Below are 12,789 nucleotides of genomic sequence, written 5' to 3' on the forward strand. Positions count from 1 at the left end.
TGGCTTCCCTGTTGCCCTCCCCTCCTCCTTTCGGTTGGAGGGTGTTATGCCGGCCTCTGTCTCCGCTGCCTTATCTCGCCGGCTTTGTTTGGCTCCCGCTCGGTACGGATCACTCCGATGTGGCTTCCCGCCGGACTTCAGAGGCTGTTCTTTCACTGTCCTCCCCTCTGGGGAGAGCATGGTTGTTCATGTGGATGGTTCCGGTGTTCCTTTTGGCCTCGTGCTGTCTCCCTGGTTCACACTGGCTGTATTAGCTGTGTGCCTATTTACTGAGTCTACCGCGTGCTGTCCTCCCGCTGAGTGCAGATTGCATGGTCCTGCTGTAGACTTGCCTTCTTGATAACTTGGGGGGACTACCTTTTTCGATCCAGATTGTCCTTTGATCTCCCACACCGGGGCTGTACAACGTGGTTACATCAGCATGGACTTTTGCCTGTCTTCTCCTGGTATCTGGCGGATCCTTTGGGTTTTTTCCATCTGTCCTCTGCTCCCCCACTCGGGTGGATACGGGACAACGTTGTTCGAGGGCCGACGGGGCTAGTTTTGTCGACCCTTCTGCCCGTGTTACTGGTCTGCGCCTGATCACATTGGGTTTTCGCCCGCTTGCCAGGCGACTCCAGCGGGTTCGCTACTGTCCACTCCTGGCTGTGTTTCGTCCAGGATCTGTCGTAAGGCTTGGGGTTTTTTTGTATGGGGTTCTGTGGGGAGCTGTGCATTCCCCACTCTGAATTTCTCTCCCCATGGTTCTGTCGTTTACTTGGGGTGTCTAGTGTCGGCGCTGTTCTTCCTCTTCCAGCGTTCCCGGCCCTCTGGGCCTGCCAAGACCTCCTTCCTCGGAGTGGCTCTTTGGTTCCTCTGTACTGTCCTTCGGTACCGCCCTGGGACTATATACTGAGCTCTCGGCGCTCCAATCTTGTCCTTGGGGCCGTTACAGAGGTTCTCTCTACCCCCTCTGTCCGGTACGGTTGTGTTCTGTATCAGTCGTTTCTCTGACGGGTGCCGGAATGGCCCTTCTTTTGTTACGAGCCTTCTGTCTTTTCCAGGACAGGGCTGTTCTACATCCCGTTTTTCTTCGTTCGTTCCTTCCTTCCTTCCTTCTGAAGGTGGTGTTTGCCTTTCGCTTCAACACCTCACCTATTTGGACGTTGTTTGGGCCTTGCCGTTTTTTTCCTTGGAGATCTCCGACTCTTGTAGATGTTCGGCCTCTTGGGTTTCCAGGAGGTCTGTGCATAGGGTTGACGGACTCCAGGGTGGTTGTCCTCCGCTTGCTCAGATTGGCTATTACTGGGGTTCCCGCACCTAGGGCAGGGTTCTGTCTTGGTGTCACCGTTCATTTCACCAGAGCGGTCGGTGCCTCCTGGGCCGGAGGCATTGGGCTTCGGCCATGCATTTGGGCAAGGCGGCCACAGGTCTACCTTGCACGCCTTGACAAGTTCTACAGGGTGCATACTCTGACTTTGGCAGATGCTGCCTGCCCCGCCTGGGTTTGCGGGCGGCGGTTCATTGATGCCTTTCGGGTGCTTCACCTTGGTGCTGTGGTCCCTCCCCCTTTTGGACTGCTTTTGAACGTCCCAAGGTCTTCTGTGTCCCCCAAGGAAACTGGGCGAGAAAACGAGATTTTTGTATAACTTACCAGTAAAATCTCTTTCTCGCTCTTTCCTTGGGGGACACAGCACCCACCCATTCATTGTTTTTCTCTGTACATGTTTCCAAGTTTTTGTTACCCGTTGGGTAGTTGGCTTGTTGGTTCCTTGTTGGACTTTGCCTTTTCTCACTGCTTGGACACGCAACTGGCAGTCTCTCTCTCCAGGCTGAGGGTATAGCTGTGGAGGAGGGGCTTAACAGTTTTCACTTAGTGTCACGCCTCCTATGGAGATGAGCTATACCCAAGGTCTTCTGTGTCCCCCAAGGAAAGAGCGAGAAAGAGATTTTACTGGTAAGTTATACAAAAATCTCGTTTTTCTCAGCAATGCGGGCACATATGAACATGGGACCAACACAGATGCCTTCAGCTGCCAAGTGCACATGTAACGGGTCGGCCAGTGTCATAGGTACAAATCTGCTGACAGATTGCTCTCAGTGAGGCTACTTTCACACTAGCGTTCCGATCATAATAATGCAGACGGAGGCTCCGTTCAGAACGGATCCGTCTGCATTATTTTAGCATATAACAGCTAAGTGTGAAAATAGCCTCGTACGGATCCGTCCAGACTTTCAATGTAAAGTCAATGGGGGACGGATCCGCCTGAAGATTGAGCCATATTGTGGCATCTTCAAACGGATCCGTCCCCATTGACTTACATTGTAAGTCTGGACGGATCCGCACGCCTCCGCACGGCCAGGCGGACACCCGAACGCTGCAAGCAGCGTTCAGCTGTCCGCCTGGCCATGCGGAGGCGAGCGGAGGCTGAACGCCGCCAGACTGATGCAGTCTGAGCGGATCCGCTCCATTCAGACTGCATCAGGGCTGGACGGCTGCGTTCGGGTCCGCTCGTGAGCCCCTTCAAACGGAGCTCACGAGCGGACCGACGAACGCTAGTGTGAAAGTAGCCTTACCTAGTACTGCAAACAGCTTAGAGGTGGCTACAGTTGTACACAGTGTAAAGTATCAGTGCAGTGTCTAGAGGGTCTTCTAGAGTGGATACAATTGCAGCAAACTCTCAGCTGTGACACTTATTAAGTCAAGACAGGTTTTCAGCCTCTTCGTAGAAGAATATTTCCTTCTGCAGATATCTTGACAGTGGTGAAGAATCAAAACAAAGTATATTAGGAGAACTTTCTGTGTTACAGAGATTATGCTTGGTTTCACAAAACTAGTGAATCCCTTTCAGTTTTAGGGCTCATTCACACGACCCCCCGCCGTGTTTTGTCGATCCGGGCTTCCTATAATGTAATTGTCTATTAAGAATAGGACATGTTCTATCTTTTTTGCGGACCACGGAACGGAGCAACAGATACAGACAGCACTCGGAGTGCTGTCCGCATCTTTTGTGGCCCCATTGAAGTGAACAGCTCTGCAGCCAAACCGTAAAAGATGCGGCTCGTATACGGACCCAAACAGCAGTTGTATGAATGAGCCCTAATACTGAACAGCTCAGTAAAGCAGTTACCCTGTAGAGAGGGATTAGCACTTTGTAGAATGGAAGACCTGACAGTGCAGTTGTCCTGTTACTATATAGGTTCTAACAGGAAATTAGTCAGATCCTAATATTACACTAGTAATACTGCATATCGCTAATAGCATATTGCTGACTTTAAAGACTAGAAGTGGGTTGTATTAGAACAATACATCCCCCATTGTTAGCCCTCCCCTGAGCTATTAGAAGTTTTGATTTTAGTTGCGGTCATTTCTGTAACAAGCAGCTTCTGTTCCTTGGTCTCATGGGAGGAAAATCTGCATTTAATTCTTACTTGACTGGATTTTCATGGTACAAATAATCCTCTTTTAGCTTAAAAAAAAAAAAAGGAAGTTTCCGACGCACCATTTCATACCACAACTTCTGCCCTTCTTCCTTGGTTACTGTTGTCTTGGCTCTACCTGCCTCCTGTGTGCGTCCTGCTTTGTACATTTTACAAGTTTTTACTACTGTGTGTTCTTCCCCTATTTCCCGCAGGTGGACTGGGTGCAGTGTGATGGCGGCTGTGATGAATGGTTTCACCAGGTCTGTGTCGGTGTCTCTTCTGAAATGGCCGAGAACGAGGATTACATCTGCACGAACTGTACCAGAAAGAGAGTCCCAGGACCATGCCCGCCTTACCCCCCCTGTCCCCCTACTTTGACTTTCACCGCCGGATTCCCCTTGCCTACCATTGAGGTGAAACAGGAGGTCAGCTAGCATAATGGATTTTTTTTGTTGTTTCCCCTTCTTGGTTATCCATTTGCTCCTACTACCCTCTGCCAACTTCCTGGCAGAGTCATGTTTATTAGATAGTGCCCTCAGCCTTGCACAGATCCCCATCATTGGACTACAGACAATCCGGGCTGGCATTGCTTGGTAGGAAAGATAAAACTGTATTGTCCGTCAGTATCCTGTCAAGATTTCTGATCCCACCCCCAGCCGATTCATGGATTTCCCAGAAGTGACTTTTTATAATGGAAGCCCATAAACCCAGGATGTCACACATGGCCAGAGGGAGGGAAGTGCTTGTCCTCTCAGGTTTTAGGTGGGGTATGATTTTGTGGATGCCCTTCCTTTTCTTTCCAGGTAGGTTACAGAAGAGGATGAAGACTTATTTGGCTGCCTTGCCCAAGTATTGGTGCTGGTGTCTGGATTTTTCATCACATGAAGGGTATATGACTGAACACTTCAATTTTGGCGATGGGAGACCGAGGGTGGAGGAGATTGGTTGTCTGTGTAGGATTTGGTTTTTAGAAAATCCTGGGGAAGGTTAAAACCCATCTTCCCCCTTCTTCTTTCTGTGACTACTGACTTGTATAAATAGTTTCTCTCCTATCCTCTTGTCTGGTCATCTGTATACCAAAAGATACCCTTAAAATCAAAATCCACCAGTAAATATGAGCCTTTCGGTCATCCCCTTTTGTTCCTGGGAAAGTTGGGTGAGTACCATTTATCATTCCGTTTCTTTTTGAGGCTCCTGAATGACTAGTCTGCCTTATCCTGCAGCGAAGAGGACATGTATCCAAGCACATCTATTTTCTTCTCTGTTGACTGGGAAAGCTGGGTGGCAACCCTTGAGGAAGCTGTAATGGTGGACATAATTGTTTTCACACAGCTTTTCCAGAGATGATGAATTATAATCGGCAACTTGACCGAAAAGGACGTGGTTTTATTTATGCATATGTACTGTCCACACCTAACTGTATTAAAAGCGATCAGGATGTGAGCATTGATGTGGATGTTGATTTGAATCCACACAATGTCCCCATGAAGCAGGGCACTGCTAGAGAACATTCCTGGAAGTGTTGTCATAGGGACATTGTTTTAAAAGCAGGAAAATGACAATCTTCTGGTAGTCCTTGGGAACAAGTTTCTGCACTCCGTCAGACACGTGACTGAACAGCTGACCTCCAACACTTCAATGCAAATTTAAACTGGAAAATCTTGGAGGTTTGAGTTTGGATTTTCCAAGGCCCATCATGTCACACTCCTGCAGACCACCACTCCACCTTACAGTGTCCAAACTTCACCCAATCTTATTGGACCACTGATTATATTCTATAATCCCATTACAGATATTTCTTCCAGACTCCTGTGTGGTAAAACTAGACCTGTGTGAACCAAGGTGTGTATTTGCGTCCCAAGCTGGTCATACACATTAGTCTTTTGTCGGTTCAACCCGCCGAGAACCGCAGGTTCGGCCGCCACTCTAATGGCTGTGGGGCGCTCCCGACTCTCCCCTGACATCATCAATGAATGTTTTTCCTTTAACTCTCCCTATAGAATACAGATGCGCGTTCGGCCAAGCGGAATGCGTTTAGGGATGCCGGGAGGGAGTCGGGAGAGATGGTTGTCAGCTATTAAATGTATGGCCGCCTTTAGTTACAATCAATCTGTAGAAAGAAAGAAAAAATATATATATTTAAAGGGGGTCTGTCACCAAATTCCTCTCAATAAAACCATCTGAGGCTACTTTCACACTCGCGTTTGGTGCGGATCAGTCATGGATCTGCACAGACGGATCCGCACCGATAATACAACCGCATGCATCCAATCATCCGTCTTGAACACCATTAAAAGTCAATGGAGGACGCATCCGTTTTCTATTGTGCCAGATTGTGTCATAGAAAACTGATCCGTCCCCATTGACTTACATTGTGTGCCAGAACGGATCCGTTTGGCTCAGTTTTGTCAGACAGACACAAAAAAGCTGCAAGCAGCGTTTTGGTGTCCGCTCCAGAGTGCAATGGAGACGGAACGGAGGCAAACTGATGCATTCTGAGCGGATCCTCATCCATTTAGAATGTATTAGAGCAAAACTGATCTGTTTTGGACCGCTTGTGAGAGCCCTGAACGGATCTTACAAACGGAAACCAAAACACCAGTGTGAAAGTAGCCTTACATGGGAGAAGTACTGTTGTCAGCTGAATCCAATTGTGTTGGTCCCATCTCACTCCGTGATCGCAGAGAAAACGGGGGTGCAGCCTGTAGAAGACTGAGCAGAGCCTCTCGGTGCAACAACAATTTCCTTATTGCACCCAGGGACTAATGTTGGGTTTTCTCTGCAATCTGGCCACAGGTTGAGATTTTACAATTCCTGTAACTCATCTCAGAAAGAACACGCTACATTCAGCCTCTCCAAACCCGAAATGCCTGAAAATGGAACAACACCAACTGGAGAGATGACTTGAAGATTTAGTATTTGCCCTTTTAAGATCACCCCTTTTGTGCACTAATGTGACTGCCGTGCTCTGCCCTTCTGTCAAAGATTCACTTTTATGAGCGAGTAAAAAGAAGAGGAAGCAGCCGGAGGTGATCAGACTTTAAGCGCATTCTAGACATACGAGCCATTTACTCTGTGATCTGCTGGTCTGAAGGTAGGGAAACTGTGATTAATGTATGTGTTTTTCTCAAATCCTGTAGCAGAGAGTAAATTGTGCGCAACTTAATGTCATCTCATTAAAGGGGAGTTATAACTGTTTATGTAGGGAGTTAGAAATCTCTGTAATGCACTAAGGTATCAATGGAGCCCCTAGCCTGAGCTATGTCGTTCTCCTACAACCCTTTTTGTTTTGGCGTTTTCACTTTTGTTCCCTCTCTTTACGGAGCCATACCTTTCGTAATTTTCTGTTCCCCTAGCAGTATTTTTTGTGGGACAAGTTGTACTTTCCAATGCCACCCTTTTATATGGCATACAATGTTGTGGGAAGTGAGAAAAAAAAAAAAATCCATACAGGGTGGAATTGGGGAAAAAAAACTATTCGCCACAGTTTTACAGGTATTGCCCTTTTATTCTCTGGGTCAGTACGATTACAGTGATCCCACATATGTATATATATTTTTTTTTTGTGTGTGTGTTTTTAATACTGAAAAAAACCCATACATATGTAAAGACATAAAAACTTTTTTTTATTTTTATATATAGTATGGGTGTTTTCGGATTGTAACCCACTATAATATTCAGTAGTTTTATTTTAACTTATACTGTAGTTCTATGGAACTATAGTATAAACTCAGTTTGCAGTTATCCTATGTTGGCCTGCCACCTGCAGGCCTCCATAGGAACTGCAGCTCTAATATGCTGGGTCTCTTCAGAGAGACTCGGTGCATTAGACTGAAGGGACCGGCTTACCCAATCGCCACACAAGGGAGACGGTCCTCACATAGAAGTGGGTTGTTTTTCGCTATTTAGATGCAGTGATGCCAGCTATGGCCTATTTAAAGATCCTGGCCTAAGGGTTAAAGTGGTTCTTTAGGCTTACCCTAAATTCTGTGTGTCATCTGATTCTAACCTGTGGAAGTTTCAGCAGTACATACCCTTCCATTGCGCCTATGATCACCGCTCACCTGGTTGCATCTTTTTCCACTGATGTCCCAACTGGATGTGCTTGTTTCTTCCTGTTGCTGCCTGTACATTATGCAGTTGAACATAAACACACAAAAGCACTTCTGGTCGGGACAAGAGCAGTCATATAATCACGAGAGGGGTTGCAGAATGGATAACGTAATGGATGGGTAAGTACTGCTGAAACTTTCTGCTGATACACAGAATTTAGGTAAAGGCTGGAGAATCGCTTTAAAGTAAACCTCAGTTTGTGCCAATTTTGACTCTAAACTCAAAATATAAAACTGAAACCAATTAACGCACCTCCACAAAGCTATACTGGCTGTAAAACAGAGCACCCAATTTTGATGGGCACTTCTCCTATGCACTCATCTCTGCTGTCCAAGATAGAGATTGAGGGTGATGTCCTGTACAATTAGATCTTTTTGCTGCCATGACAAATTTAACACTTTCAACAAGCCCAAATAAAACCTGAAGCATTAAATAAAATTCTCTCACCCATACATTTATGCAAGTAGATATTCTGAAAATGCCTCCCAGCACTGTTTTAAATATTTTAAAAGTTAAGTGCATAAAAATTAATTTTTGTAGCTAAAAGTTTGACTCTACCAGATAAAAGTTAGACTGTGGATGCAGAAAAACTTTAGGATGCAGATTTCATACATGCCACTTCTACCTGGACATACCTTCACGTATTTAAAACAATATGACAGTAACAGGCTGTGAAGGTAAGAGGGATTATAACATGAAAAATTCCTGTATCCCCCCCCCCCCCCTGGGGTTACTGGAGGCAAGTATGGGGTAGTATATGTGTATGACGGTTACAGGTTGTGATTGATAAGATGATAATTAGCATGAAGAAAAGTTTTTGTATCCCTCCTTTGGAGACACTGAAGGCTGTTTGGGGTAGAGAAAACATGAAGAAAAGTCCCTGTGTATCCCAGTAACAGGCTATGATTAAAGAGGGTGATAACATGAAGAAAAGTTCCTGCATCAAACTCCCCTTCCCAACCCCGTATATGGGAGAGCTGACCGTAACAAGTTGTGATTTAAGGGTACTTTCACACTTGTGGCAGAGGATTCCGGCAGGCAGTTCCGACACTGGAACTGCCTGCCGTATCCGGCAATCCGCAGCGCAAACGGATGGCATTTGTCAGGCGGATCCGGATCCGTCTGAAAAATGCATTGAAATACCGGTGTCATCCGGAAAAAACTAATCCGGTATTTATTTTTTCACAGATTTAAAGGTCTGCTCATGTGCGGACTGGAAGAATGGATTAGTCAGTGCGGCAGTTTTAATGCCTGATCCGGCATTAATACATTCCAATGGTAATTAATGCCGAATCCGGCAAGTGTTCAGGATTTTTGGCTGGAGAGAAAAATACAGCATGCTGCGGTATTTTCTCCGGCCAAAAAAACTTAAGAGGGACTGAACTGTTGCATCCTAATGCATACTGAACGGAATGCTCTCCATTCAGATTGCATTCGGATAAAACGTATCAGTTTTTTTGCTGTATCGAGCCCCTGTGACTGAACTCACTACCGGAAAATAAAACCGCTAGTGTGAAAGTACCTTAAGAAGAGGGTGATAACATGAAGAATTGTTTTAGTATTCTACAACCCCCCACTAGTACCATTTAATTTCCTGTGGTTACTCAACTATGTACAGGGGGAGGGGGGGGGGGGGGGGGGGGGGGAGATGACAGCATAGACAATTGGTAAGAGCGGTGATAACCTGCCAAACTGTTCCTGTATTCTACTTCCAATTGCCAATACCATTTCCATTTTCAGTCATTACTAAAGGGTATATATTCAGGGGGAGAGATTACAGCAGCAGGCTGTGATTGGTAAGAGAGGTGATAACCTGAAGAAATGCTTCTAATATTCTTTGAAAGCTCAATCCTTTAGCCCTTAGCGATTATATGTTTCTAAAGGCAATGTATACTACATATGTCCTTGGCAGTGAAAGGTTTTAATTTTACCTATTTATTTTTTATACGAATAGATACATGAGTTTATACTGACTGTCCTCATAATACTGTATATCTTTCCTGAAACTGTGCTCCAAACCCCCTGCACATGGTTACATGATACAATTCTATCTGCAGCCGCCACCACTAGAGAGAGCTCACCGCATGCAGATTCATACAGATTTTAGTGAAGTTCATAATAAATGTATCTTCATGTTGGTATGCCAGGCCTTGTACTCCATATAAAGATACCGTCATGATAGAAATGCTGTCAGCCAAGCTCCTACTTCTGGAGAAATCAGTTGGAAAGTAAGAGGCCTTTATTCTGTCCCTGCACAGGAGCCTTATGTGGTCTATGCCTGGCACTCAAATAGTGGTCACCTACAGGTTCTTTTAATGGAATGAAAGAGACACATGAATTTTCTTTGCAGCAAACAGTACAAAATATTACATGTAGTCAATCCAAAAAAACAGAATTTCCGAAATGTTAGCAAATTTATTCAAATGGAAAAAAATTGCATGGACATAAGTATTCAGACCCTTTGCTATGAGATCTTCTTTGATCAACTTTGAGATGTTTCTATACCCTGATTGGAGTCCACCTGTGGGTAAATTCAGTTGATTGGACATCATTTAGAAAGACCGCAACAAGCGGTTGAAACGTCGCTGCTGACATTGATACTGGGTGAATAAACCACACGTTTTCCTTTGAAACCCTTGGTGTGCTGCTGGCCTTTTATTTCTACGGAGTTGGACCTTGGTGCTGGTCCACACCGGCCTGATTTGCACCCGAATACGACAGTGTGCTGCACCTTCCAAGTTTGTACACCCCTGTCTATATACGGTCTCACAGCTGTTAATGCATATTAGAGCAAAACCCAAGCCATGAAGAAGAAAGTGCCTGTAGAGCTCAGAGACAGTATTGTGTGGAGGCACAAATATGGAGACGGGTACAAAAAATTCTGCTGAACTAAAAGTTTCAAGAGCACAGTTGACTCCATAATGCTTAAGTGGAATACGTTTGGAACAGCCAGAGCTCTTTCTAAAGCTGGCAGCCCCACCGATTTTAAGTAATCGGGGCAGAAGGGACTTGGTAAGAGAAGTGACCAAGAACCTCATGGTCAATCTGGCTGAGCTCCCATGTGTGCAGATGGGATAATAATCACAGCAGCACTCCACCATACTTGGCTTTGTGCCAGAAAGAAGCCTCTCCTTGGTAAAGGGATGAAGCCTGCCTGGAGTTTGCAAAAAAAAGCACCTAATGGACTCAGACTGTGAGAAACAAGATTCTTTAGTCTGATTAAAAAATAATAATAATTACCTGAAATTTTCATCTCTCGTAGTCCCAAGGCAGCATAGTCACGAATGGGTGAAAGCTTCCTAGGTACAACAAGATAGTCAGGTTAATAAGCAGAAATGATCAATTAACCAATCAACAAGGACCCTATAAAGCTGAGCAGTAGGAAGGAGCCAATGTATTTTTATAAAGCAATATTTAATTTATTAAAGGGAGGGAAAGTTCTGCTGATTATGGACTGCAGGAAATTATAATGGGCAAATACATTTTCGTTTTCCTGGACGTCCTACGGCAGTGTAGGCACTATTGGGACTACAAAGCAGTGTTCAAGTGAGTGGGACAGAAGACTCCATTCAAATATCTTATGGTAAGTAGAGGCCTATGCAGTGAGACTGCCTGTAATTTCTCATCCAGGGTGAAGCTGCTGACCATGCAGCCTTGTTGCAAGTTTGTTAGGCTACTTTCACACTAGCGTTCATGGGTCCGTTCGTGAGCTCCGTTTGAAGGAGCTCACAAGCGGACCCAAACGCCTCCGTCCAGCCCTGATGCAGTCTGAATGGAGCGGATCCGCTCAGACTGCATCAGTCTGGCGGCGTTCAGCCTCCGCTCCGCTCGCCTCTGCACGGACAGGCGGACAGCTGAACGCTGCTTGCAGCGTTCAGCTGTCCGCCTGGCCGTGCGGAGGCGAGCGGATCCGTTCAGACTTACAATGTAAGTCAATGGGAACGGATCCGCTTGAAGATGTCACCCTATGGCTCAATCTTCAAGCGGATCCGTCCCCCATTGACTTTACATTGAAAGTCTGAACGGATCCGCTCAGGCTGCTTTCACACTTAGAATTTTTTCTAAGTTATTAATGCAGACGGATCCGTACTGAACGGAGCCTCCGTCTGCATTAATATGATCGGATCCGTTCAGAACGGATCCGATCAAGCGCAAGTGTGAAAGTAGCCTAACAGTGGTATATACCCTACTTTAGCCCAGGAGATGGCAGTGGAGCAGGTAAAGTGACTGAAACTGGTAGCACTTCTCAATAGATCCCCTGATTGCCGCACTAGTGACATTTGCTCTCTGATGCTAAAAGAAACAGGGCTTCAGATTTTCTGAAGATACCTATCCTTTGGAGATAGATAGATAGATAGATAGATATATATCTATAGATATATATATATATTAAAGCAGGGTTGTGCAAAAGTATATAATGATGACCTTTCCTGAGGATAGGTAATCAATACCTGATCGGCGGGGATCTGGCACCCTCGCCAATCAGGTGTTTGAGGAGGAGGCGACACTCCACGCAAGTACCACCTCCTTTTCATTACACTGTGCATTGTCTCCCTCATAGTGGTGGCGTAGTGTAATTACAAGTACTCATTCCATTCCAGTGAATGGAGCAAGTACTTGTAATTACACTGCTTCCAAGACAAAGGGCACTGCCTCCTTTTCAAACAGCTGAGGGTTCCAGGTATTGGATCCCCACTGATCAAATATTATTGACCTATACTGTGGATAGGTCATCACTATATTCTGCCTGCACAACCCGTTTATGACAGTCCTTCTGATACTAAAGGTAGTACCATTCTTTCTTCTGACCTTTTGGATCCCAGATCCCTGAGATAAGGTACCTTGTATGAATAATTCTGTAGTTCACTAATCCGACTTGTAGAGGAGGTGACAACTATCAAGAGGATCTTGAATATGATAAATCTGAGAGAAGAATCCTCCAATGTTTTAGTTTCAAAGATTTATTGAGCCTTTGAGACAATACAGCAAATGATGTCGCATTGGAATCCACAAGGTGTATAATAAAAAACAATACTCAAAGGAAAAACAAAACCATTGGATAATATACCAATAACAGTAGAAAAATAAGTAATTACAGAAACATCGGGGTTCTCCAATGTTTTAAACAGATGTTTAGTCAGTGCAGCTAGCACTAAAGACTCACACAAAAAGGTGCAGGTAATGAAAGCTGGTCTGAGACTCTTTAAGGTTCTGAAGAAAAAAACTGATTTTTTTTGATGATGGTGAATTGTATTATGAGTGATTTTTATTTTT

At 45.1% G+C, this 12,789-nt stretch overlaps 2 protein-coding genes across 3 annotated transcripts in view; both read left to right on the forward strand.

Moving 5' to 3' along the window:
- KDM5A (lysine demethylase 5A) overlaps nucleotides 1–4,454 on the forward strand; it is a 68,080-nt gene extending 63,626 nt beyond the window's left edge. For both annotated transcript variants that reach the window (XM_044281393.1, XM_044281392.1), the window contains exon 28: nucleotides 3,615–4,454. In XM_044281393.1, the coding sequence (XP_044137328.1) occupies nucleotides 3,615–3,836 (222 nt within the window). In that variant the 3' untranslated portion in view covers nucleotides 3,837–4,454. The remainder of the gene's footprint in view (nucleotides 1–3,614) is intronic.
- A 1,467-nt stretch (nucleotides 4,455–5,921) lies between these two features.
- Nucleotides 5,922–12,789, forward strand: part of LOC122928500 (sodium- and chloride-dependent GABA transporter 2-like) — a 75,657-nt gene continuing 68,789 nt past the window's right edge. The window contains exon 1 of the mRNA XM_044281397.1: nucleotides 5,922–6,496. The gene's annotated coding sequence lies outside the window, so the exon portion shown is untranslated. The remainder of the gene's footprint in view (nucleotides 6,497–12,789) is intronic.

This window comes from Bufo gargarizans, chromosome 2 (assembly GCF_014858855.1).
Source record: "Bufo gargarizans isolate SCDJY-AF-19 chromosome 2, ASM1485885v1, whole genome shotgun sequence".
NCBI classification, from domain to species: domain Eukaryota; kingdom Metazoa; phylum Chordata; class Amphibia; order Anura; family Bufonidae; genus Bufo; species Bufo gargarizans.